Source organism: Trachemys scripta, chromosome 5 (genome assembly GCF_013100865.1).
Source record: "Trachemys scripta elegans isolate TJP31775 chromosome 5, CAS_Tse_1.0, whole genome shotgun sequence".
NCBI classification, from domain to species: domain Eukaryota; kingdom Metazoa; phylum Chordata; order Testudines; family Emydidae; genus Trachemys; species Trachemys scripta.
Window position 1 is genome coordinate 5,213,171 of NC_048302.1, and position 25,046 is coordinate 5,238,216.

The 25,046-nt window shown below is 45.4% G+C and overlaps 1 protein-coding gene across 1 annotated transcript in view; it reads left to right on the forward strand.

Moving 5' to 3' along the window:
• ADGRL3 (adhesion G protein-coupled receptor L3) overlaps nt 1–25,046 on the forward strand; it is a gene marked incomplete in the record, with an annotated part of 777,222 nt that overhangs the window by 735,131 nt on the left and 17,045 nt on the right. Inside the window, 1 exon segment of the mRNA XM_034772562.1 lies at nt 511–607. Within this exon segment, the coding sequence (XP_034628453.1) occupies nt 511–607 (97 nt within the window).

Genomic DNA, 25,046 nt, shown 5'->3' on the forward strand with positions numbered 1-25,046 from the left:
CCCTGGGGCAGCTCCCCCCCCCCACCCCCGCCCTGAGGCGCCCCCTCGCAGCAGTTCCCCCCCTCGGAGAGCCATGTGGCAGCTCCCCACCCCAGCTCACCTCTGCTCCACCTCCTCCCCGAGCACGCCGCCCCTGCTCCAATTCTCCTCCCTTCCCAGGCTTGTGGCACCCAACAGCTGATGGGCGCCGCAAGCCTGGGAGGTGGGAGAAGTGGAGCAGCGACGGCATGCTCGGAGAGGAACGCTGTAAATAAAAAATTGGGGGCACCGCTTTTTGGCGCCCCCAAATTTTGGCGCCCTAGGCAACCGCCTAGTTTGCCTTAATGGTAGCACCGGCCCTGCTGGTATGCAATAGGCGGGTGATAGCCAATCAGAAACTGCTTACTTACAACTGGATAGGAAGATGTCTCATCCTCTAGACATGCCAGTAAGCCATCTTTAGTGAGGCAGAAAGAAATCTATCTCCAGCTGCTAAAAATTCATTACCTATGTGGTTCAATTCCTCTTCAGAGCCGGATCCGTAGAATGTGGAATGACACAGTTCGAAAGCAGTCCGAGTCTTCCTTTATTACCGGAGATATAAACAGTTCAGCTTCCCTCAACAGAGGTAATTATAAACTGTTTTTCCTATCTACAACTTTTATGATTATTTTTCAAGTAGTCTGAAATTTATTCCCCCTTCCTTCTCCCCAAACCTCAAATTGTGCTGGACCTTATTCCCTGTGATAAGAACGTTATATTACAGAATGAAATGCAGTTGGAGTGCAGTCTATTCCAGTGTCCGTTAACTGGGAAGGGTTTTTTATTGTTGGGGGTGGGGGGTTGGTTGGTTGGTTGGTTTTTTTCCTTATTTTTACACATGCATTTTCAAGAATATAATTTCCGAAAAAGTTAGGAATTTAAAAGAACTTTTGTCCTACGGTCGGACAGTTAGAGCCATCAGATGGTGAGTCATCAGGCCTCATTGCTAGCTGTAAAAATGGGCAGTTATACGGCTGTATCGTCTGTTAAGCCACATTGTCCCAGGTAAAAAGCAATTTCATAGTATTTGTGGAAGTAACAAGATACTGCAGAACACACACTTAAGACAAACCTGCGCCCTTGGAACAAAATAATTGTGAGTGATCTTAATATCTAGAATGAGTGCCTGACTTATGTGAGCTGTTCAGAGCTCTGGGAGGGAAACATTATCGGAAACGTGTAGCAATGGAGTAATGCTAAACAAAATACAGCACCTATCGCAGTGTGAAATCTTGGCACATTTAAAAAGGTCTCCCACTGAGGTTTTTCCAGGAAAAATGATGGTATGGAATTATTGGGTCTACTAACCTTCCCAAGCTGCCCTGTTTTGCCTCTAGTTAAATTATTTTGATGGCTAACTGTGGCCGAATCCTGAGGGCCGTACTTGGTGCCAAATTCTGCTCCTTGTTTTACAACAAAAATCCACCAGATAAATACTGGTGTAAACAGAGGACAAGATTCGGCCCTCAGGGTCTGATTCACCTCTCGTTTCAACCAATGTAAGTCAGAAGTAATCCCACTAAAATCCATGGAGTTGTTTCCATGTAAAGATGATGTGACAAGAGACGTAAGACTTTGGTTCTTATTTGGTCCTTATTCAGGCAAAATTCCCATTGACTTGACTTTGAGTTTTGCCTAACTAAGAGCAGGTGGGGAGGGCGTGAAGATTTTGAATCTCTAATTAGTGATGGGTCACTACAGTGCTCTAGGAGATCAAAAAGGCTGGACTGAGTTCCCTTACTCTTCAGATACGTTCCCCGTAACCTTTTGAAGGAGAGAGTAGGTCAGTAACCATGAGTGTGTGTTGCTGTCCCATTACACCCACTTGTCATCAATGGTTTTGACTTGTTAATATAATTGTTTGCAGTTAATTCATTGAAGCAAAGGGTAGATGCAGTCTTATAAAGGGCACCCCCATCACAGAAACTTCCTTTACATTTGTTTGGTCCAAGCAGTTGCCATTGACACCTCTTTCCATCCCTCACAGAGAAGGGAGAGGGGCAGTATGGCTTTTGTGGTGCTAATTAGGAGGGTTTTGCTTTGCAGCCTGAGGGAGTTTGCAGCCAGAACCAACCTGCCCCATCCACCACACAGTCTCAGCTGTTCTCTCTCCGGTGCATGAGATGTGAATCCCTTCAGATAATGCAGAGGTTGACTTGCCCTCACATCAGGGCTGCCCAGAGGATTCAGGGGGCGTGGGGCAAAGCAATTTTGGGGGCCCCTTTCATAAAAAAAAGTTGCAATACTATAGAATACTATATTCTCATGGGGGGCCCCTGTGGGGCCCGGGGCCTGGGAAAAATTACCCCACTTCCCCCCCCCCCCCGGGTGGCCCTGCCTCACATCCATGTAGAGAGCAAGCAATGCTTTTGCAAGCAGGATGTCTTGGGTTCATGAGGGGAGGAAGGGCATCTTTCCTCTGTCAGCTCAGTCAGTTTTGTTCCAGAATGAAAATGGCATCTTAAACTGAGAAAACCGGGATATGGCTCCAAAGTGGTCACCTTCTGCAGCTTCCTCCCAAGTCTGGCAGGACAACGTTAAGAGATTCCCACCCCAGCAATATTTTTAAATCCTGATTGTGCAATCCTGATTGTTCTGCCTTTGGTTAGCACCTACCCGTGGAGTTGGATACCATATTCCACATTTTCTTTTCTGTTGATAAAAGTACCAGTACAAATGGGGACTACAAAACCACCTTGGGAGTTAACACCTTCGAAGAAACATGGGACCTCTTGTTACAAAGGGTGCTAGGCAAGAACATCATGTCTGAAATTAACACAACTCCTTGAGACTGGCTGTAAGTTCATTATTAGGCAGCCTGTTTATAAAAGGTACTCATTGACTGAAATGGCATTCCTGTGGATTTGGAAGGGATGTCCCCTCTCACACTTTTTGACCAAGTCTTAGCAATGTTGTTTAACTGTATTTGTATAAGTTGTGTTTCCTTTATAATTAACCACATTCTGTTCTTTGGTGTCCTTCCCCATAGCCCCCAAGCAGCTGTCGCATTCACCGCTTTTCTAAAAAAAACAAAAATAGACTCCCTCCACACCAGAATCTCTCTCTCCCCCTGGCTACTATCTTGCCTCCACTGTTCCCTTTTTAAGCATCTTTTTTTATGTAGGGTGACCAGACATCCCGTTTTTAAGCCCTTCTGCAGGTATCCCGACTTTTTCTTAAAAATGGGCAAACTGTCCCATATTCTCTGTCCGTCCCCACCATCAGTACTGGCGGGTCCTGCTGCTGGACAGACCCCTGCTCACCAGCCGCCTTCTCATCAACAGTGAGGGGGGAAGGCCCAGTGGCCGACGATGGGGGTGGGTGTGCAAGGCTGGCAGCGGGACAAAGCTGCAGCGCACGGGGCCAGAGGCTCCCCATGCTGGTCGGTCAGTGCAGCCCCCCACTGCATGCCAGCTCTCGGCCAGCAGGGCCCTGCCCCCCGTCCCGTTTCCGGCCGGCACTGGCTGCACGCTGCAAGCTGTGGTGGCTGGTGAATGCAGGCAGGTTACATGTTGTCTCTGTTGGCCACCTATCCGCCCTTTATGTGCTCCCCCTCACTGTCCTCTCCCTGCTTTGCCCCTTCACCCCCCCAGCCCCGCCGCTCCTCCATATCCCCACCAGCAGGGCACGTCCCGCTCCCAGCACTGTGTGGAGAACCAGCCCCTGGTCGGGGCGCTCAGCTCACCAGCACCCTGGCCAGCAGCTCCCTCCTTCCCCCACTGCCTCTGGCTGGGCCGGCGCCCCGGGAAAACCCAAGATTCTCCAGCTCGGGGCGCTGGCCAGGAGGAGCCGAGCCCTGCATGTGCCAAAGCCCCGTACAGCGCTGGCACAGGGAAGCCTCTGCGCCCCCCAGTAAAGCTCTGGAGTGGGGAAGTGGGGAGCAATTTCCAGCCTGGTCATGCCCTGAACCTGCAGACTCCACAGCAGCCCCTGGACAGGGGCTTAGCAACCTCTTCACCCCTCACCCCCCCCCACCCTGGGTCCTGACCCCAGGTAGCACGGGGCTGCTCCATCCCCTAGGCACCCTCCCCTGCTCAGCCACCTCTCTGGCCGGTTCGCTGAAGCCCCTGCAGTCAGGTTCCCTGGGCCCTGGTGCACAATGCATCTTTAGGGCTTAACCCCTTCCTGCCTGCGGCGGCAGTTGGGTTATGTCTGTGGCTAGCAACAGCCTGTGCAGGCAGAAAGGGATCAGCTGCTTCCAGCCACGGAGAGAGGAGGAGGGAAAAGAAGAGATGAGAAGAGATGAACTCTGCAAAGTCACAGGCCAGGTTCGTCCCCTTCCCTCCCTCCCCTGCCCTGCAGCTGGAAGCAGCTCCAGTCCCTTCCCTCCCGCTCAGTGCTGAAAGGCTGCTGCTGGCCACATTCTGGTGTGAACTCAGGCAGAAATCTGGTGGGGGGGGCATGTGACCCTGCATTCCCCCCACGTGTTCCCTCAGGAAGACGCAGGTACCAGGAGAGGCGGTTCCGTCCCAGGGTCCCAGCCAGGCATGGGGGGCAGAGAGCCCCAGGCAGGGAGGGTGGGGTCGGTTCGTCGGTCACCCCCCTCCACACCCCGTGTGAGAGAGGTGTACATGTGTGTGTCACCCCTCCCTGTGTGAGTGGGGGAGTAGGGGTGTGTGTGTCACCCCTCCCTGTGTGAGTGGGGGAGTAGGGGTGTGTGTGTCACCCCTCCCTGTGTGAACCCTAAAGTCTTAAAGATGAGGTAAATAAAAAGAATCCAGTTACTCAGCATTTCTTTTCAACGGGGGCTCAGTCAACTTGATGTTAATTTGAACGTTTGTACTGCCTAGTTCTGATTGTTTGCCATTGAACTCGCTTGAATACGAGTAATTTTACCAGGTGTCCCATATTCAACATATGGTCACCCTCTTTTTATGTGTTCATCTGCCTCACCAGAACTGCCCCTTGCCAATCTGCAGTCGGGGATTGGTCCTTGCCATAGTGCAGCTGCTGTGGTGAGAGGATCGCCTCTCTCGTTTGATTATAGATAGGCTTGGAAGGGTTGGATTTTTATCAATAAATGATTTCACCATACACACACAAACCGATAAAATTATTTCAATCAGTAATAATCGAAATGCACAAATAGGCAAAGTAAGTAAAGTCTGCTTGAGAACTTATTAGAGTTTGATTAAAGGATATTTACATTTTATATTTTGACATGTGAAGTTGGCAACTTGTGTATTAATGGTTATAAAGTTTTAACTTTTTGAGTCTCAGGGCCTACTATCATTAAATAATTACTGTCTGACCCCTCTGTTGCTCAACCCCCATAATTTCCTGCAACAGTAAAAATTCAATTAGATACGTAATTCAAAATGCTTAAACCCCCTAATTTTGCATAACTGTGAAAATTTAAACAGATAAAATCAGAAAAAAATGCTTTAAAATAAACATTGGTATTATCCATTGGAATTATTAACACTTACAAATTGAATTCTGCCAAGCCTAATTGTAGCTCATGTGCTCTCTTTAATCTCAGTTCTGCTGCCAATTATCGCATCACATCCTTCTCAAACCAGGTGCCTTACTCATGCTGTTTCAATTCTGTCTCCATGCTTGTCCCTTTATTGCGATTAGCAATGGACATCGGTCCACCATTTGAGTTGTGTACCTGCCAGTCTTACTAGTCCCTTTCTTTTCTCTCTTCTGTCTTCTTGTGAGTCTCTGGTTTGGGATCAGCCTGAGGCATCCCATCTGCACTAACGCATCCCCCTCTGCAGATATAACCATGTCTTCATTTTCTACCAGGAAAGACTTGCTCTGTCATGACTTCTTCCAGCTCTGTATGTCCAAACTGATATTCCACTCACTGGTGAAAGAACCCTGTCAACTATAATGTCACCCCTTCACCTCCTCTGGTATTCTAGTCTACTTATCCTGTCAAGAACTTAAGGCTTGGCCCAAGCTCCCCCTCTGGCCTCTCTGTGTGCCACATTTTCTAACTGAAAATCTGCTGACTTTCCCCTCCGAAATAGCATCGGCACTAAGAATCATCCTGATCATTTCTTGGTGGCAACGTAGTTATAGATTAGTCCAAAATACACCAGACCTGGTTCTCCTTTCACTTAGCCTGCTTTACTCCAGTGTAGGTTACGGTGGCATTGTACCACTGTAACTCAGGAGGAAGTGAGTGGAGAATCTGACCTGTTGTCTTCTCCTCCATTCCCAAAAACAAGAGCACATAACCGTCATAATCAGAAATCCCTACGGACCCCCTGCTTGTTTCAGGATCCAAATTGACAGTGTCTTTCTAGTATTCAATCTCCACATCTTTCTCTCCCCTTTTTCTACCACAAATCTGACTTCTTCTCTCTCCACTCTGAGATTCTCCGTCCAGCAATCAAACCTCTTATTGATGGGACTGTTTCCATTTTGCAGTTTCCAAACTGTCTTGCCTGTAACTCCAACACTTTGTGCAGTAAAACCATCAGATCTTAGTTCTGGAGCCTTTCAAACTCCCCAAAATGATGCCTCTTCTTTAGTCTTGTCATCTCTTCCTTGTGCATTCCTACTCTGTAACATCTATGCATGACACAGTGTAACTTGCTTTACCTCTATCAGCCAGGAGTCAGCTTTAATCTGCCCTGGAGCATTCTGTGTGAATGGTGCTGTGGAGCGTATTGTGTTGTACTCCTCCTCTGCCTTGGAATCCGTGCTATTGTGGTGTAGACGCCTTGCGTATAGTTGGTTGACAATGATAAGAGTCAAACTGAAAAAAATGTCCTTTGTAAGAGCATGAGTTGAGGAACGAGTCTCTCTTTATCTGTATGATGTTCATGGGGCAAGAGGTTCTAAAGTTCTTGATTTACAGGTATAACACTGACAGACCACAGTCGTTGGCAAGCAGGATCAAGGGACTTCTGGAGCTTAGTGTCGGAGCCTCTACTGCTTGAGCTAAAAGCCCTGTGGTCCTTAGCTAAGGTTGTAGACCAGACTCATTAATCTCTAAGTGGTCTCAGTGCCGCTAGATGGTAACCCCGGAGGTGTGTGGGTTACACAAGGCTAACACGTCGAGCATCTTTTTCGGTGATAACTGTGCCAAGAGCCTACAAGTGCAAGGTAGAGTATCACAGCGTGCATTGCAGTGGCAGGTGTATTATATGGACTGTGAAATCAAAGTGTAACCACTTGCTTGTGTCCCCTTCCCATAGCCATCCCTTTGACTGAACAATCTCCCAAGTCAGCCCCCTCTTGCGTATGTGTCCCCTTTTAGCCCGCCGTCACAGCTGTATGTGAAGTGTGTATTATTCATAAACTGCAACTGAACTTCAGTAATGGGATGTAGAGGGGTGTACTGACGTGTGGGAGCCCCTCTTCTTCTGGAAGGTGGGAGGTACGGAAGAATTGTGAGGGGAAGAGCTCTGCAGTGTGGTCGTTTCACGCATGGGCCTTGTAGAGCGGGTAACGGTGTAGGAGCTGCTCTCTTGTAATTGCATGTCACGTGGTACAGAAATAGGGAAGCTTATGTTGCTATTATTATTTGTATTGCAGTAACACTCAGGGGCCACAGTGAGGGCTCAGCACCGCAACGTGCTAGGCACTGTGCAAACAGGCCCTGCCTCACAGACCTTCCAATCTCCATCTCAGCTTTGAGTTAGATTGCTTGAAAGTAGCAGTTATTGCCAGCGTGACAGAGACCTCATGTGTGGGGCTGATGGTTCTGCAGAAAACTTTTGAGTAGATCCCGAAAAATGGGTGCAGAGTAACAGGGGACTTGCGTAGAGAAATTTGAACATTCCTTGTGCTGCAATCAAAGTGCAGAAGAGATGTCTCTCCTCTTCCTCCCCTACAGATAAGTGATGTGGCACAGAGAGAACCGTGTCTCCTTTCCCTGTTTATTCCCACCTAGCAGTGACTAATCCGAACATCCCCGTCCTTTCCATTTTTCTGCTGTCCTACGCAGCCTTTGAGAGTGCTCTCCATGAGGACGCTGGTGCGTTCTGACAGCCTCCCTCAATAACCAGTCATGTAGCAGAGCAGCGATGTGGCTCCAATCCATTTTTCACTCATGTCTTGTCAGAGCCATTATTGTCTCTCTCAGGGTACCAGACTGTCAGAGTAGAAGAAATTTCGTAATAAATCGTACGGCACCTTATTTGCATTCAGGTTTCCAACCATATTTTTTTTTAATATAGTTTTGGAGGAAAATGCAAGTGGAAAAAAATGTAAATGGGGGTTTTCTGCTGTTGATGGGTTATCCAAATAAATGTTCCTTCCTTTGGAAAGGCAGTTTAGTCACCGAGAAAAAGACTTGTGCAGTACAGTTTGTTATTGTCACCACATGCTATTTTGTTAACATGAAGTGCGTCGAAGGTGCTGCGCCTGTCCATAAGAGTTGTCACATTAAGGGAACTATCAGTTCACTGATTGCAAATGTTAATCATGTCTTAATATATTTTACCCTTTTGGAAAATAATGGGATAGAGATGATACCAATAGAGTTCTACGGAATTTAAACAGGGGTCTAAAGAAATGAACTCTAAAAGCCTGTAAAGTTGAATAGAGAACTATATCCCTACTCTAGAATTCCATGCTTGGCGTAAGAATGCTACAGAAAGGTTACTATTCCACTTCTGTAGAAAATTCTCTTCTTGCCTGATTCCCTGTATACGTGAGCTGACTTGCAAATCCATGTCAGGCCCCAGTCCTGCCATTAGATCCATGCAGGTGTGTGCCCTTATGACAGTCAGAGGCCTTTGGGACTTCATAGGTTTTAAGGCCAGAAGGGACCATTATGGTAATCTAGTCTGACCTCCTGCATAACACCGGCCAGAGAATGTCACTCACTGATGCCTGCATCATAACTTCCAGTTGAACTACAGCACCTTTTTAGAAGGACATAAAGAGATCCTCACTTTCACATTTACTGAGAGGATTTGGGCAGCATTTGAACCCAGGACCTCTCACAACCTAGGCAATAGTCTTAATTTTAGGCAACAACCCCCCAAAGAGCCATTTGTGTAAAAGTGCCAGGCGTGGGCATCCTTCCAAACAGATTCAATTGCAGGATTGGGGCCTAAATGTGTAGGGGCACTGTGTGAGGGGACAGAAGCGGCGATTGTTAGGGGCACAGTGCTGGTGTGAAGTAGGGAATGTTTAAATATGGACAGGCAAGGGTGCATGCGGGTGTGGGAGACTGTGCATAGATGTGTATGTGTGGTCATGTACATGGAGGACAGGTCAAGAGTTAGGGCCAGAATTGCCACATATTAAACCATGATCATTGTGAAGTCCAGATGCCAGGTCGTTGGTGATTGTGATTGGAAAGGAAAAATTCTCTTCCTAGTTAGAAACCACAGAGCCACATTCAACCCCCAGTCACTCCCATGTAAAACTACTGAAGTATGGTTTGTAGCCATGTAAACAAGGGCAGAATTTGCCCGTTTCTTAAGAACCCCATCCATTACATTTGAAATCAATGTTTTGTTTTCTCTCTGCCTTATTATTCCTGCTCTGTATTTTTATGTCAGCCACAAAGATATAATCTCAAGTGTACACAGGAAAAGGGGGAATGATTGGTACTGTTTTCCGAGATAATCAGTTTAATGTCAAATTCATGCACATTCCATCATAATGAACAGAACAAACTGAGCTCAAATTCAAACAGTGGGAATCTGACTCAGAGAGAAAATTAAAATGAGCAACGTTAATATCCTGATTTCTAACCCAAGTGAGACCTGATCGGTCTCAGAACGAAATCTCCTGTCAAATCCCTCACCCACCCCAAAATATAATTAAGTTGTGATTTCCATTCTGAAACAGTATCTGCGCAGTGAACTCAGCAGGGACTGCTGCGGTATATGTCGAGGTGGGTGGGTGAAATTTAACATTCTGTCCAGGTGGCCATGTTATGCTGAATTTTTAGGTAGCAGGCTTTCAGAAAATGCACTGAAACTTTATGTTCTCCATGCAGCAGAAGTCTGATGTGGGACTTTGCCCCCGGTGTCAGTGCTTGCACCAGTGCCCTAGCATGGTAGTAAGGGGGCACTGTTAAATTCCTGGTACTGCAGATACTCTACATCCAGTTCTTGCCATAACCAGAATTTCCAAGCACTTACCAAGGACAGAGACGGGTTCTGTTCAGATTTTCGGCAAAGCTTCAGCTTGCACCTTCATTTCACCTGAACTCAGGTGCTCACACACCCTCACACGGATGTCACATATCACACAAACAGTGGCAGCTGCGAAATGTCACATGAAAGTGGCTCAGGACTCCAACTTGAAGTGGTTTCTACGGGGCCTGATGTGGTGGGACCCTGATCCTTGATGCTACTGTAATACAAATAATAAATAGCCATCAAACTGATCCTTCCTGTGAGATTCAGACAGCGCCAAGAAGATACCTGCCCATCTGCTCCTACACCCTGAAATATGCAGACCATTCAGTGGCAGCCGTGTTGTTTCACAGTGTAAGCAGGGATACCTCTTTCCATTTTTACCTGCTTTTTTTGTATGCAAGGCGAAGAAACAAGCAGCACTTTAGAAGATTTACCGCAGAGGGACGGAAAAGGTGTGGAATTCTAAAGGAGTGGGGGAGGCATTAAAATACACTGAGTGGGAAGGCCCTTGGAGTAGCATCGCACCACTATCATGCAGGTGAACCTACTTTGTGTCCCCGTCTCTCTTCTCCCCAGGCTGACAGAGGCTGCGATTGCTGTGGAGACAGCGTGCCCAATCACTGGAAGTGTCTGACGTGACCCACCAACAAACCTCTGTGTTGAATTAATAGAGATAATATGAATGTTCTTGGAACACATCTTTACTGAATCAGAATTTCTCAAGGCTCAGTGTCAAAATTAATATGGCATCCAACACTCCAACAACTATCCTATGACATTTAAGAACATGGGAACTGCCATAATGGGTCAGACCTGTGATCCATCTAGCCCAGTATCCTGTCTCTGACTCTGTCCAGTACCAGAGCATCCGGGGGAGTGTACAGAAGAACAGCCATTGATGGATCTGTCCTCCATGAACTTATCTAGTTCTTTTTCAGATCAAGTTATACTTTTGGCCATCACAACATCACAGGGCAGTGAGTTCCACAGGTTAATGGTGTGTTGTATGAAAAATACTTCCTTGTGTTTGTATTAAACCTGCTGACTATAAATGTAACTGGGTCACTCCTGATGTTTTGTATTGTGGAAAGGGTAAATAACATGTCTCTGTTCTGTTCCACACCATTCATGATTTTTATAGATCTCGCTCACAACCCCCCTTAATCATCTCTTTTCTAAACTGGACCCAGCCCTAATCTTTTTAGTCTCTCCTCATGTGGAAGCTGGTTCATACCCTGGTTCATCTTTGTTGCCCTTCTCTGAACCTTTCCAATTCCAATCTTTTTTGAGATGGGATGACCAAAACAGGACGCAATTTCAAGGTGTCAGCACACCATGGATTTATATAGTGACATTTTGATATTTTCTGTCTTATTTTCTATCCCTTTCCTAATAGTTCTTAACAGTCTCTTTGCCTTTTTGACCACTGCTGTGCGTTAAGCTGTGCATTAAGCTGAAGTTTTCAAAGAACTATCCAGAGGTAATAGCTAATTTAGAATCCATCCCTATATAGTTTTCGTTGAGATTATTTTTTTCCAGTGTGCATTACTATGCATTTATCAATGCTGAATTTCATCTGCCGTTTTGTTGCCCCATCACCCAGTTTTGTGAGATCCCCCTGTAACTCTTTGCAGTCAGTTTTGGACTTAACTATTTTGAATTATTTTGCATCATCTGCAAACTTTGCCACTTCCCGGTTCACTTCCTCTTTCAGATCATTAATGAACATTTTGAACAGCACAAGACCCAATACAGATCCTTAAAGGACCTTGCTGTTTGCCTCTCTCCATTGTGAAAACTGACCATTTATTCCTACCCCATTTTCAGCTTTGTGAAATTGGCCATATTAATTGAAATGTAACACTAATGCTCACTGTTTAACATATTTTTGTCAAATAAAAGCGGAGCTTTGGCTGGCTCCAAAAGGCATCCCAGTCATTCTTTTTTGCCCGTAGGCATGGTGGTGGGAATGCATGGCCTTGTGGGAATTTCCACTGCTAAACGGAAAAGCAGAGATTAGCCAACATTGCAGTATTCAGTTCTGTATTTGGTTTAGGCTGGGACTGGATTCAAGTTTGAGGCAGAAGGAAGGCTAGGATTTGGATTTAGCAACACTGAAATATTGCCAGCTGATGATCAGATGAGCTTATGAGATTTTCTGGTCCCTTGAGCAGGTTCTTATGAGATTTGGATGGCATCCAAACCACAAAATAAACCCACGCCCAGGACACATACCCTTTGGATGTGACCTGGAACCAAGTGTGAAAGTGAGTCTGAGTATTCAAATCCAACCTCTGCACCCTCCATTTTGAAGGGGTTCAAATTCAAGATGTTCTCTTTTGATTCATCTCTCTTAAAAGTGCTACTTTATCGCTACAGCATAAGATTTTACACGAATTCCAACCATTACACTTAGTAATATAATCAAAGTGAATAAAAATGAAACAGATGATTAACTGACTCTTACACTCCATAGACAGACTAGTCACACACAAGCTATAAACATCTAATCACACTGTTGATATTCAGTGTAATTTACAGCAATTATTAAACGTACTGAGATAGAATTAAGTAGCTTTTTAACCAGTTTATTAAACAAGGAAATGTGCTTCAGCGTATACAGAAAGGAGAGTTACTACTCAAAGGTGTACCTGCAAGTAAAACAAAGTCATGTAAACGGATCAATAAACCTGAGCTGCATGGGTTTATCATGCTTTTCCCACACCCATTAAAAGGCATTGTGATGGCAATGCACAGTAAGCAGACATCTTTGGAATTACTATGAGATCGTGTAAGATGGCTCATGACATGGTGTGATAATTTCACATTCCTCCCTCAAGCAAAACTGGGTTATCACAGTATATCAGGATTCATGAGAAGTCTAGCAAGAGCTTATGTGTTAAATGGAAGTTTCCATTCTGAATCCAAAAATGTATGCGGTGCTCGTATGTGAACTTCTGGAGAGGCTGGTAACCCTGCTGTAAGACCTACTTTCCTCTGAGCTGTACTGTAGTAGCATCCTGGCTCTCTCCTTCCAACCTTTGAGCAGGCCTTGACATGGGATTGCCCAGTGAGGTGTTCTTCTGCACAGTTACCCCTCTGCCTCGGGAGAGTTTCTGGTGTGGCCTAGCACCCAAGTGAGCAGTGGCTGCTGCTGCTTTCATAGTCACGTTCTCTGGCTCTGTGCACCCAGTGGCTGTGGGCCCAAGATTTGATTTCAGTAGGACCCCAGGCATAGAACCAAGACTGGCTGAACTATTGAATCTTCTGTTCTTCGAAGGAGGGGCCAGGGGTGCCTGCTGGCAAAGGAGAGGACATATAGTCCCCTTGGTAGGGAAGAAGAACCCAGGACCTCTTGCCGATCCACAGAGAAGTAAAGGGAGTAAAGGAGAAGTGAGGAGGGTAGGGGGATATCAACCTTTTTGAACTTTTTTGCACCTGAATAAACGTTGGAGTTCAGGTCAGGAACTGTGGCTTGATTGGGCTGGCTCCATTATTACTGAATTGCTTCATCCATCTCTAGTCGTGTCTGCGAAATGACTGCCTGTCATCACTGTATCAAAGGTACATAAGAAGAACTCCAGAAATGCCTCAGTCCAGCGTGTATCTTTCGAAGGTTATAGCGTGTGTAAATTCCAGGCAAGATCTGAACCGGTTCTGGCTCTCATCTCTAATCAGGTTTCCAGTCTGCATCCCCAACTCCCAATAACTTAAATGGGAGCTAGTGGGTAGTCGGTGCAGCATAAGGGAATGCTCTACCTTTCAGAACTGGGCCTTATAGAAGCTGTAAAAAAGCATTCTCATAAAAGGGGTTGCAGTTTTCCAAAGCATAATACCAGTAGAATAGAAAAATGATTTGCACATTCATCAGTGGCCTAACTGCAGTGACTCATAACCAGAACAGAATTAATATAGCTTCCATCTGTCTCTACAAGACCTTTCAGAAACCACAAGTCAAACTATTGTTGCTAAGTAGGTGGCACCAACTTGTAGCTCTTCGCTTCCTTGCTATAAACAGCATAGTGTTTTCAAATGCATTCAAACCCAAAGAGTAGGCCAAAGGGAAAGTAATGTAACCAGGAAAGCAAATGCTGAGAATTAAAGCCCCTGGATAGCAAAGCACTTAAGCAAGTGTGGAGGCCCATTGCAGTCACTGGGCCAGATTCTCAGCTGGTATAGATCAGCATCAATCTTCCAATCAAAGAGCTTTGCTGATTGACACCAGCTGGCACAACGGGGTTACTTGTGCATGAAGTGTTTAAGAGTTTTGCTGGTTCAGGGGTTAAGTCTGCAATAATAATATTAATAATAATAATAGGATTGACATACTTAATTCTTAATGCACAGCATTAAAATGCTTATTCTTGTTATTGTGACACCTTAGATGGTACATGGCACATTTACCAGATGTGCATGGCCAGTTGCCAAACACAGAGCCAAAAGTCAGACAAGGAAACCCATGCCCCGAAGAGCTTGCAGCATTCCGGTGTGATGTTGGGCAAGTCATTTAGATCTCTCTGTGCCTCGCTTCCCCATCTGTACAATGGGGACAGTTGCCTTGCCCTGCTTTGCAGGGTGCTGTGCAAATAAACACATTAAAGTCTGTGAGGTGCTCCCATAGGACGGTGATGGGGGCCAGGCGAGTAAAACAGATCTAAAGCTACAAATAAGCTGAGCAGTGGTGGGTTAACACAGACCGGCTTTGTGGGGGGGATGGGTTCAGAAAGGATTAAAGGAAGCGTGGGAGGCTGTCAGAGTTGTGAGTGAGTGAATGAAGGGAACCGTCGGGAGGGAAAGTGGGTTGAAGGCCTAGCAACCCAGACAGGGGGTGTGAGGGAAGGTGGGGCATGAACTGCAGCTCTAGTGCGGGCACACACTGTACTGTGCAGGTGGGGAAAAGGCACATTTGATGAGCTCGTCATGCGTTTGCCAGGACAGCTGTTTCTCTCTCCTATGGGAGCTGTCCCTGTGCTGTGCCATTAGTACAGCTCTGCTCCGTAGCAGGGGCAGGCTGTGGAGAGCCAGTACTCCGCATCTATGGCTCTTCCACATCAGAGCTGGACAAAGCCTCCTTGCAGCGATCCTCCTGTGGGCTGAGGGATTGCACAGGCCAAGGGATCCTCCCCAAAGGTGTGGATGGAGAAGAGCGCCGGAGGCTGCAACATGGGGGGAGAGGATTCTATCGCCAGCTTCCCCCCGTGAATCTCCCCAGCTCATGGCCCATTTTCTGGGGCTCTGCACTGGCAAGCAACTTTGGCCTTTCCCCATGAAGAGCAGATAAAGTGTGTACAGCGTTACCACTTGCCGGCTGTCCAACATTGGCTGCCTCTGCCCTGGGTTCTTAAATCTGGTACCCCTGGGCACTGTGTGTCCTTTCAGTGGCCACTGACAGAACTAATGAAAATAAAATATTGGCCTCCCACCAGCAGCAGCCACTGCAGAGAGCCGGCAGGAGGCCCCATCTGCCTGAACTGCTCTACTGTCTTCTGGGGGCTCTGAGATCTAGCTACGGAGCTGTCGAAGCAACAGGGAAAGCAGCCAGAGGCAGAAACCAGCCAGGCAGCCTGGCCCCTGTCAGTGATGTAATTTTCCTCCATCGCAGTTACAAGGAGCAGATGTTCACACTGGAAAACCAGGACCAGTGCAGGGGATGATTTGGGGGTGAGGGGACTCTTTGAAGAGGCAGGTGTGGATAATTGTACTAGCGAGTGTTTGAGACGTCGGGCTGGGGAATGAGGGTTCACTGCATGACCCTGTGGGACAAGGGAGAAAGGGCAGCGTGGCACCGTGTAGCTCTGAAGAACTGGACCATGAATGTTATGTGCCATGCGAGTGTCAGCTGGCGAGGCGGATGTATCAGCGGATTTCCCAACCGACTGCGTTGTGCTGGGCAACCCCTCCCACCGTGACATGGAAGTGGGTGTCTGGTGGGTTCCTCTACAGCAGGGGTGCTGGGCCTTGTGCGTGTAAACCCAAGGGGGAAAGTGATGAGCAAGACTGGGGGCCAGGGAACCCAAGCTGTCTGAATGAGAGAGTGACTGTGCCGCTGCCAGCAGTTGTGAGGCCTGAGAAGAAATCCATGGCTAAGTAGCTCATTTGCATGACAATGCTTGCACTTCAGCTCACCTCCCATCAGACCCACCCATTCTGTGAGACCATGTTTGGTCTTGAGAAAAGAAGACTGAGGACATCAAGTCTGTTAAGGGATGTTATAAAGAAGACGGTGATCAATTGATTTGCATGTTCACTGAAGGTAGAACAAGAAGCAATGGGCTTACTCTGCAGCAAGGGAGATGTAGGTTAGATATTAGGAGAACTTTCTAGTTGTCAGGGTAGCTAAGCACTGGAATCCCCAGCCTTGGAGATTTTAAAGAACAGGTTGGATAAACACCTTTCAGAGATGGTCTAGGTTTATTTGGTCCAGCTGCAGCCCATCGGGCTGGATTTGCTTCCAGCCCTACTTTTTTATTATTCTATGATGATTATTGTTATTCCAGTATTGCTCAACCAAGATCGAGATCCCAGTTGTGCCAAGCATGGTGCAAACAGAGTACAAGTCAGGTCCTGCACTGAATAGTTTGCAAATGTCCCTTTTTTGTCTAGCGAAGTAGATGCACTGGGGACGTGAGCTGGATATCGCTCATCGCTCAGTAAGGAGGACTGCACCTCGCACTTAAACTTAGATGTGCCTCCCACAACTTGTAGGGACTTTCAAGTGCAAAGGCCACAGAATCCCTTGATTATTTGGGTCTTTGACGATCTTGTTGACCCGGGCGAGGGATCAGATGAGTTTTCCTGTTTCTCTTTGGTATTTGTTCTTTGGTCTTCCCCATTTTGGCCTTTTCCTTTGAGTCTTTCTTGAGAAGTTGGCTATGTATTTATTTGTTCTTCCTATGGTGCCCATCACTGTGGTTATGTGGATGCTAGTCAAAGTTGGGTCATTAACATTTCCAGTTAAGAGAAGCAAACCCACTAGGCTCCCCTTCAATCCCCAGCATTAGAAATAGACCTGTCCAGTCAGCTAAGTGCCCAATGTTTAATTTCTCTACAATTACTGCACAGCTTGGGCAAAGAGATGAGGCTTGCAATGCTCTCAAAATGGATTGCAAGTGCTGCAGGATTTTCCATTGTTATGAATTTCTTAATAGTGTTTTGTTTGCTGGTCCCAGGATAAGAGATCTTACCTCACCTTCCATGTCTCTCTTTATGGTGTTTTGTCATGAAAGGTGACTCTTTTTGCAGAGCTCTGTAAGACAGTGCAGAAACTGGTCATGTCATGGTTCAGCTAGTCTAGTAATCTGTTTCAGACAGTGCTCAATGCTTGACGCTTCAGAGGAAGGACTCAGAGTGGTCCTATTTGTGCACTGCTCCATGAGGGAAGGGGATTTATGGTCTGAGGCCAGAAGGTGAACAATGAATACTCTGAAGCATGAGGATTGATGACCCTTCTCCATTTTATCTTAGGTAGTTGAAAGAAAAACCCTCCTCATGAAACAAAAACTCCACCCTTCTCAGAAATGGTTCGCAACACCAAAATAAATAAATCAGAACATTAAACAAAACCGTTACCAGCAGTGCAAAAATCACACCAAGCAGGGGCCAAGAAAAGCCAAACAGAAAAATGAAGAAAGGGGGAAAGCCCAGTAGGCAGGAAGGATGGTCTGACGGTCGGGTCACTGGCCTCAGACTGAGGAAACCTGGGTTCAAATCCTTCCTCTGCAACCAGATTTCATTGGTGACCTTGGGCAAGTCACTTGGGTCCAGATCCACAAAGGTATTTAGGCTTCTAACTTCCACTGAAATTGATTTATTGGACCAACTTCTGTTGGGGAGAGAGACAAGCTTTCAAACTTACATTGAGCTCTTCAGAAGAAGAAAAAGAGCTCGATGTAAGCGCAAAACCTTTTATGCCTCAGTTTCCCATCTGTAAAATGAGGATAATAGCACTTCCCTATCTTACAAGGACAGTCTGAGAGCTATGTAAGCAGGTAGCACCAAAGCCAGTCAGACACCGGGCAGTAGAAAGCCACTCCCAGGCATGTGTAGGAACATAGGTCCATATTACACCTGAGGGAACTATGGGTTCAAATTGAGTTTGGATATTAGCATGAGCAATAGGCCCAAAGCATGTGACCAAAAAGAGTAAGATAATGAAAAAAAGGAATTGTTTGTGTTCAAATTGTAGTGACCCTTGAAAACCAGTGTTACCTTATTTAAGGTTTGAGCTAAATAATAGAAATGAAGAAAACATGGTTAGTTGGGTACCAGGTGCAGTAAGTAATTAGTTATGAAAGTTTATTTAGAAAGGAGTGCTTAGTCCAATATAGGGTTACCATACGTCCATATTTTCCCAGACATGTCTGGCTTTTTAGTTCTTAAATCGCCGTCTGGGAGGAATTTTTAAATGTCTAAAAACGTCCAGGAAAACGCGGATGTATGGTAACCCTAGTCCAATAGCTAGGAAAAAATACAGCAAGGTAAGATAAGAAGACAACTTTGAAGAGAATTCAGCCATTAACCATTTCATCAGGCTTTAGCTAAGGTCTAATAACCAGCAATGACATCACTTGTTTGTTATAGTGTATTCTAGGGGTTCTTTGTCAGAGCTTTTCCTTATCCCTCTGGAGTCATGCCATGATGGGAAGGTGTCTCCTGGACCTGATCCTGTTGTAAGTATTTTGGCCAATGCTTATAACTGTATTGTTGCCCTAGTATAGTGTATAGATGTATACATTTATCTTGTATTTTGGATGTAGCCAACAGCTAGTGGCCTTTGAGACTAATAAAGGAATGCGTGTGCGGAAACTGAATCATGGTGAATCTTGATGAACTTATTAGGAAAATGATTTTCAACAACACAGGAGATCTTGTGGTTTGGCTTACCAGGCCACTAGAGAGGGTGCAAAGGACTCAGGTGCCCTAAACCAAATTTGTTCATCTGAAGCATCCAACTAGTCCTATGCACTCATGCAAGTGGACTGGGTCTGTTGTGATTTTAGACAGTCAAAATTGCACATGTCCTCCTCGAGTTCCCAGAAATTAAGATGTTTAATGTCACATTTTAATCAGTTTTTGGCATTCAGGTCCAAATACAATTAGCCGAAGTTTGTACTTTGTTGTATAAAACAGTAAATGTGTACAGAAATGAATACTGGTTCTGTATATTCTGAAAAATGCTGCAGAGATGAACTAAGCAAGAATCAACAGGAATAAAGGAGCAGGGCTATTATTTTCGTAGTATTTCCAGCCCCACAAACTAGAAATAGCACGTGAGAGCCAGTCTCCTGGTATGTCTATCGTGAGCATTCTTGAAGTGCTACAAGAGAGTCAGACGTGACATTTCACATGGTGAACCAGAATGCACAGGATTTTTTAATGGCATTTTGTGGAGGAAGTTGCAGGAGTAGGGCTGGCAGTTCTGGAGAATTTGTTCAGCACAGTGGTTTTGTGGTCCATGACTTCGGTTCCTGACCATTACTGCAATATAAATAATAAAGTATAAGAACACGAAGAAAGCAAGAGAGTTTAAAAAAACACAATGGAGGGCAGAAAATAGAGAGTTAAAAAGAAAATCATTTTGATACTAGTCAAGTCTAAGAGCCAATATTCTTGGGGTTCCAAATCAAATAACAACACCTCTCAGAGACATAGGGGACAGATTTTCCTGTAGTTCTTAATTCTTAATAGAAATTGGTGCGTGCTGCCTAAATGGAGCTGAGTTCATTTGCCCTTTTAAGTGCTACTATAGGGATGTATCAAGCTCCTAAACTGTATCCCACTGGATATAGTTATCTGGCCATCATAACAACCTGAGATTCTGCTGAATTCACCTTGTATTTTTTAAAAGATAACAGTGCAGTTCTGAGAGAGGTGTGAACTGATTCACTCATCTCAATAGGGCATTAAAAGGACACCATCAACTTAAATATCACAAGTCTGTCTGAATGTGTTTTACCTGCTTTACAAGTGACACCAAAGGGTATTATTGTGGCTGAAAAATATCAAAGAAAAAATATTTTCAGGGTTTTTTTCCAATTTGTTTCCCATGTGCAGTTTTCAGCAAACAATATCATCACTGTTTCTCCTGGAACAGCCAGTTAGGTCATCAGAATCCTCCATTGTGTCCCTTCCACACAGCAAGCAACAGTTGAGAACAAATTTTTAATAGGAAAATATGATGGTAAGACCAAAAAAAAAAAAAAAAAAAAAAAGGCAGACAGACTCAGTGGCCGTTGTAATCCTGTAATTTACTTCTAACTTAAATTTTTAAACTGACCGTATTTCAAGCTGATGATGCCCCTATGACTCTGGAACCTAATGATGACATTTGAAAAGCGAGCTTTCCTAAATTAGGCTTCCAGAATACACACGCTAAAGGACACACAGTAACATGTCAAATTTATGTACATAACTGCACACACAAATAGCCAAAGAGAAGTGGCAGGAATACTGGTTGCAGTAAAAGAGTCTTGCAATTTTTTTTTTAATTTAATGATGATGAATATAGGAATAACTTTACTAACAAAGGACTTGGTTTTACAGACACTTACCTCTGTGCATGTGAGTAATATCACTGAAGGACCTGGGAGCTTCCAGCCAAATTTTCAGGAGTTTTCAATGAATTTTGTGCACCCCACTTGAGATCCCTTGTATCTTGTATCAGAGGTGCTGAGTCCTTCTGGTAGGGGAGCTACAGATGCTGAGCACCTCTGAAAATCAAGCACAAGGCCCCTGATCCTCAAAGATTTTTAGGTCCCTAACTGCCATTGAAGATCGATTACGGTGGGAGGTGCCTAAATGCACTGTACCTTTGAGGATGTGGGCCCAGGTGTCTCAAATTGGGCATGCAGAATTACGAACGTTACTGCGAATATTGGCCTTGTTATTACACAAGGGCCTCAATGCTGCCCTCAGTCTGTGTGCAAACCTTCAGTCGTTAGGAGTAGTGGGCCTGTTCTGGATCAAGGGCAGTGATAAGTAGCTGGAAATGTGTAGCCTCATTCCAGGAGACATTATTAAGGGTTAATGTAACCCCCCTGCACAAAAAGAGGTTGATGGCCCTGCTAGAAAGTTGTTGTGCCTATTACAAGCTGCTGTACTCTATCCCTCCATGCTCTTCATGTCCAAAGCATGCTTTGGTGCTGTACAAAGACAGAGGAAGACACAGACCCTGCCTCTAAGAGCTTATGTTTTAAAGAGACTTGAGCTCTGTTACTAAAGCTAGTGTAATGGAAGTTTAGTGCTTGTGAAAGGGGCAATCAGTGTAGACTGAAGTCTTCTATTTGTCCTCAGACCAGGGAAAAGGTGGGCTTCAACAGCACTACAAGCTTCCTCCTTGCTGCCTTGCCAGCATGCCTGCCCTGAAGGAACAGCCTCTAGATTGATAGAGGTTCGTTCGGCCTCCAGTCCTTTTCAGCCCGGACTAAGAGTACCAACTCAGGGGCGGGATATTCTGAAGTGGACACCTGATGGAGCTAGGTGTGACCTGGGGAACCATAGATGTAAGAGTTGGCAATGACTTCATGGGTCACCCACGCCTTCTCTCTGCCAGTTCAGAATTGAGTGCAATGGTATATTTTCTAGCATCTTGTTCAGTATAGGATTATACATTGCAAGCAATGGGGCTTCCAGCCTTCCCTTGGGGGATTACTTCTCAGACTTGTTCATCACACTGCCAGTCAGTATTTCCTGACAAAGCAGACTGGCTTTTTAATTTCTCACTTGCATTCCCAAAACTCCCAGCAAGATCCCACTGATTCACCTTCTTGCTCTCTTTTCACTTACCCAACGTGTATATCTATCTGGCTCTTTCCTGCTGCATAAATGCATCCCGGTCCCTGATCTTTTAGTAGCTCTTCTCCAAACTCCCTCCATTTCCTCTACATCTGTCTAGTAGCGCCTCACCACGAATGGCATGGAATACTTGATGTAATATTCCAGATGCAGTCACACTGGACTCCCCTAAGAAGGGGTTGTCATCTCCAAGCTCTGTGATGTGAAGCCCATCTCTCCCCAGCCCATTTAAATTATGGAACAGCCATCGGGTGGTGCTGTCTGTCAACTGGGCTGAATTTCAGGTGCTGACTTAACAATGAAGGACTTACATTTTAACCATGTATTCCCGTAATATGTGGTAGGAAAGAATTCTGGTGGATGGGACTAAATAAGTTATTATCTGTTTGTTTTCACTTGTGAAGGAAAGTCTGTTTGTAAAACATAGATCCCCTTTGAACTAACGATTGCCTCTGCACTTTTTACCAGACATACTTTCATCCCAGAAAAATTATGATTTCTAGCATCGAGGGTAAAGACTTGGGGAATGTACAGTTACTCATTTTTCTAGTGATGTGCAAAATGAATCCCAGTACCGATTGTCTTCTAGTTTATTTACCCTCTCTGCTGCCTGAAGCTATGTTAGCCAAGATTTGTTCCAGAGATTTCAATGAATGATGTGGCATCCTACCTTTGGGAGATCCTAGGGGCTGCTGTGATTTTAGGATTGACAGCCGTATAATTGGAAGTCGGTCATTAGGTGGATCAAATTTAAAGAAGAAAATGGAGGGCAAGGCAATTTCTGAAAGCAGAGCAGGCTTTGGGGAGTATTAGACCCAGTGCTGTATTATTGCAGAGCAGTCTGAAGGTAGTGACTTTGGAGGAGGAATGAACTGTGATCTGTAATCTGGCTGTGCACTAGGGAGAGCTGCAGATGTCAAGGGGATGGAATCTTTTCCCATAGCCTAGAAGAGTAGCAGAGCTTCTCCATGGCGACTCCTGCAGACCCAGGGGAGTCGTCGAGAACAAGAACAGATTGGAAACAAGGCATAACTTTTTACCGGCGCGAGTAATTAACCACTGGAACAATTTACCCAGGGGTGTGGCGGATTCTCCATCACTGACCATTTTTAAAGCGAGATTGGATGTTTTTCTAAGAGATCTGCTCTAGGAATTATTTTGGGGACAGTTCTCTGGCCTGTGTTATACAGGGAGTCAGACAAGATGCTTACAATGGTCTCTTCTGGTCTTGGAATCTCTGGAAAAAACCCATCCCCATGCAGTGGGATCTGATCTGCTCCGAGCATGCCTCCAAAGCAGGGTGCAGGGACCTTCTCCCCCACAGCTGTGATTGGAGACACACAGATGGTGCAAGGCACCCTGCATGGCAGAACGACCCCACGGTTCCGCACTCAGAGCCTGTGCGGGGAGTGGTGGGCTGTGTCCCTAAGAAATAAATAAGAAATAAATGCAACTAGAAGGGATCCGAGATAACACGAAAGGACATGGTACCAGTATATGAAGGGTGTACACATTCAGGAGGTATGGTGATGGTATGGCTGTGTCCTGGGAACACACACTCCCTCCTGCCTAGTCCTCCAGGGTCCCAGCCAGAACTGTGGAAGAAGCAAAGAGAAGACCATCCCACCAGAACCCTTCCCAGGTTTGGCCGAATTCAGCGCATTCTGTGTCAGAAGCTGGAGAGCACCGTGCGAATAATGTCACATGCCGTATAGAGACTTTATGGGGCAGGTTTTCAAAAGCTATCAGGGCCCATTTCCAAGGGCTCAGCACCCATTTTTGCAACATTTTCAAAGGGCTCCTCATTCAACATCCTGAGCTCTTCTGAAAAGCTGGCCACTCACTTTGGTGCCTGACTGGCCGATGGGCCCTTGGAAGTCTGACTCCAGATTGGGGTTCTGAGCAGTTTTGAAAATCTGACTTTCTGTGTGTCTTCCGATCCAGTCACGGAGCTTCAGTTAAAGGGAGTCCCAGACACTGGGATCTCAGCACGTATAAGGAAAAGGAAATGTAAACAATAAACATGTAGGCTGAATATCAGAGGAAAGTCCAGATTGCAATGGTGGAAGCTCCAGTATTTGCCAGTTAAACTCGAATGGCCAAATGATTGAAATACGAACTGCAAGTTACAATCCTGCACAGGACTCTGGTCTTAAAATATCAGATGCAAATATGTGCGTGCATGTATATATATCTCTTATTTCTGCATTAAAGCATGAAATGTTTAATTTCAGACAAAGATGGCCTAGAGCTTTAGAACCTCATTTGTTGAAACTCTATTTCACTGCAGTCAGTATTAATAGCTTCTCAATGAATAGATTAGATGCTGCAAGTGACAACAAACCTATTTGAGAGAAATTTAATAGGCAGGTTTATTGAAGTTTATTAGCTCAATCTTGTTGGCTATTAGAAGAACAGAGCCTGATACATCTAAATGTCAAAGCGTTTGTTTGTGGGTACCAGCAAAATGCTGGAATACCTGTCCCGCCCCCCACCTCACCCAGTGAACGTGTCTCATTTGACTCTTCATCATTTCATTAACTGTTTGAGTAAATTGAATGAGAACTTGAATAAGAGAATCATTTACATACTTGGAAATTCTGCCTGTGAAGGACATTACTGAACACTGATAAGGAAAGCTCCAGTCAGAGCACTAGGTCTCGCTCAGACAAGCTTTCTTTCCTGCTTTGTGTGTAGGCAAACAAAGAATGTTTAATTTCAGACAATTTGCAGAGAATGCAGATAAATACATTTATACCAGAATTAATAAAAACTGGCTAGAATTCACACACTTCAATCAGCATAGCCCAGCTGTTTCAGTACCAGCAGAATTAGAAAGTTGAATTCTCTTCTAGAGTTTAGCCTTAGGGAGTTGGAATAAGAAATCCTCTCAAATCAGGCATTTGTATTGTGAACTTGTGTTTCTCAACTCATTCACCAGTCTCCAAAAACGAATGAGAATTTCCTACCTCAAGGTCACGCTCAAATAACGTTAGTGAGTGAAATCTTTCAACGAGAGGCCCATGACTGTGGTTGGTCTAGGTCAGGGGTGGGCAAACTTTTTGCCCTGAGGGGCACATCGGGGTTCTGAAACTGCATGGAGGGCGGGGTGTAGTGTATTAATTTGCTCCCCATAGGAATGTGCTACTTATGGTGTACTGCTTACGGCTG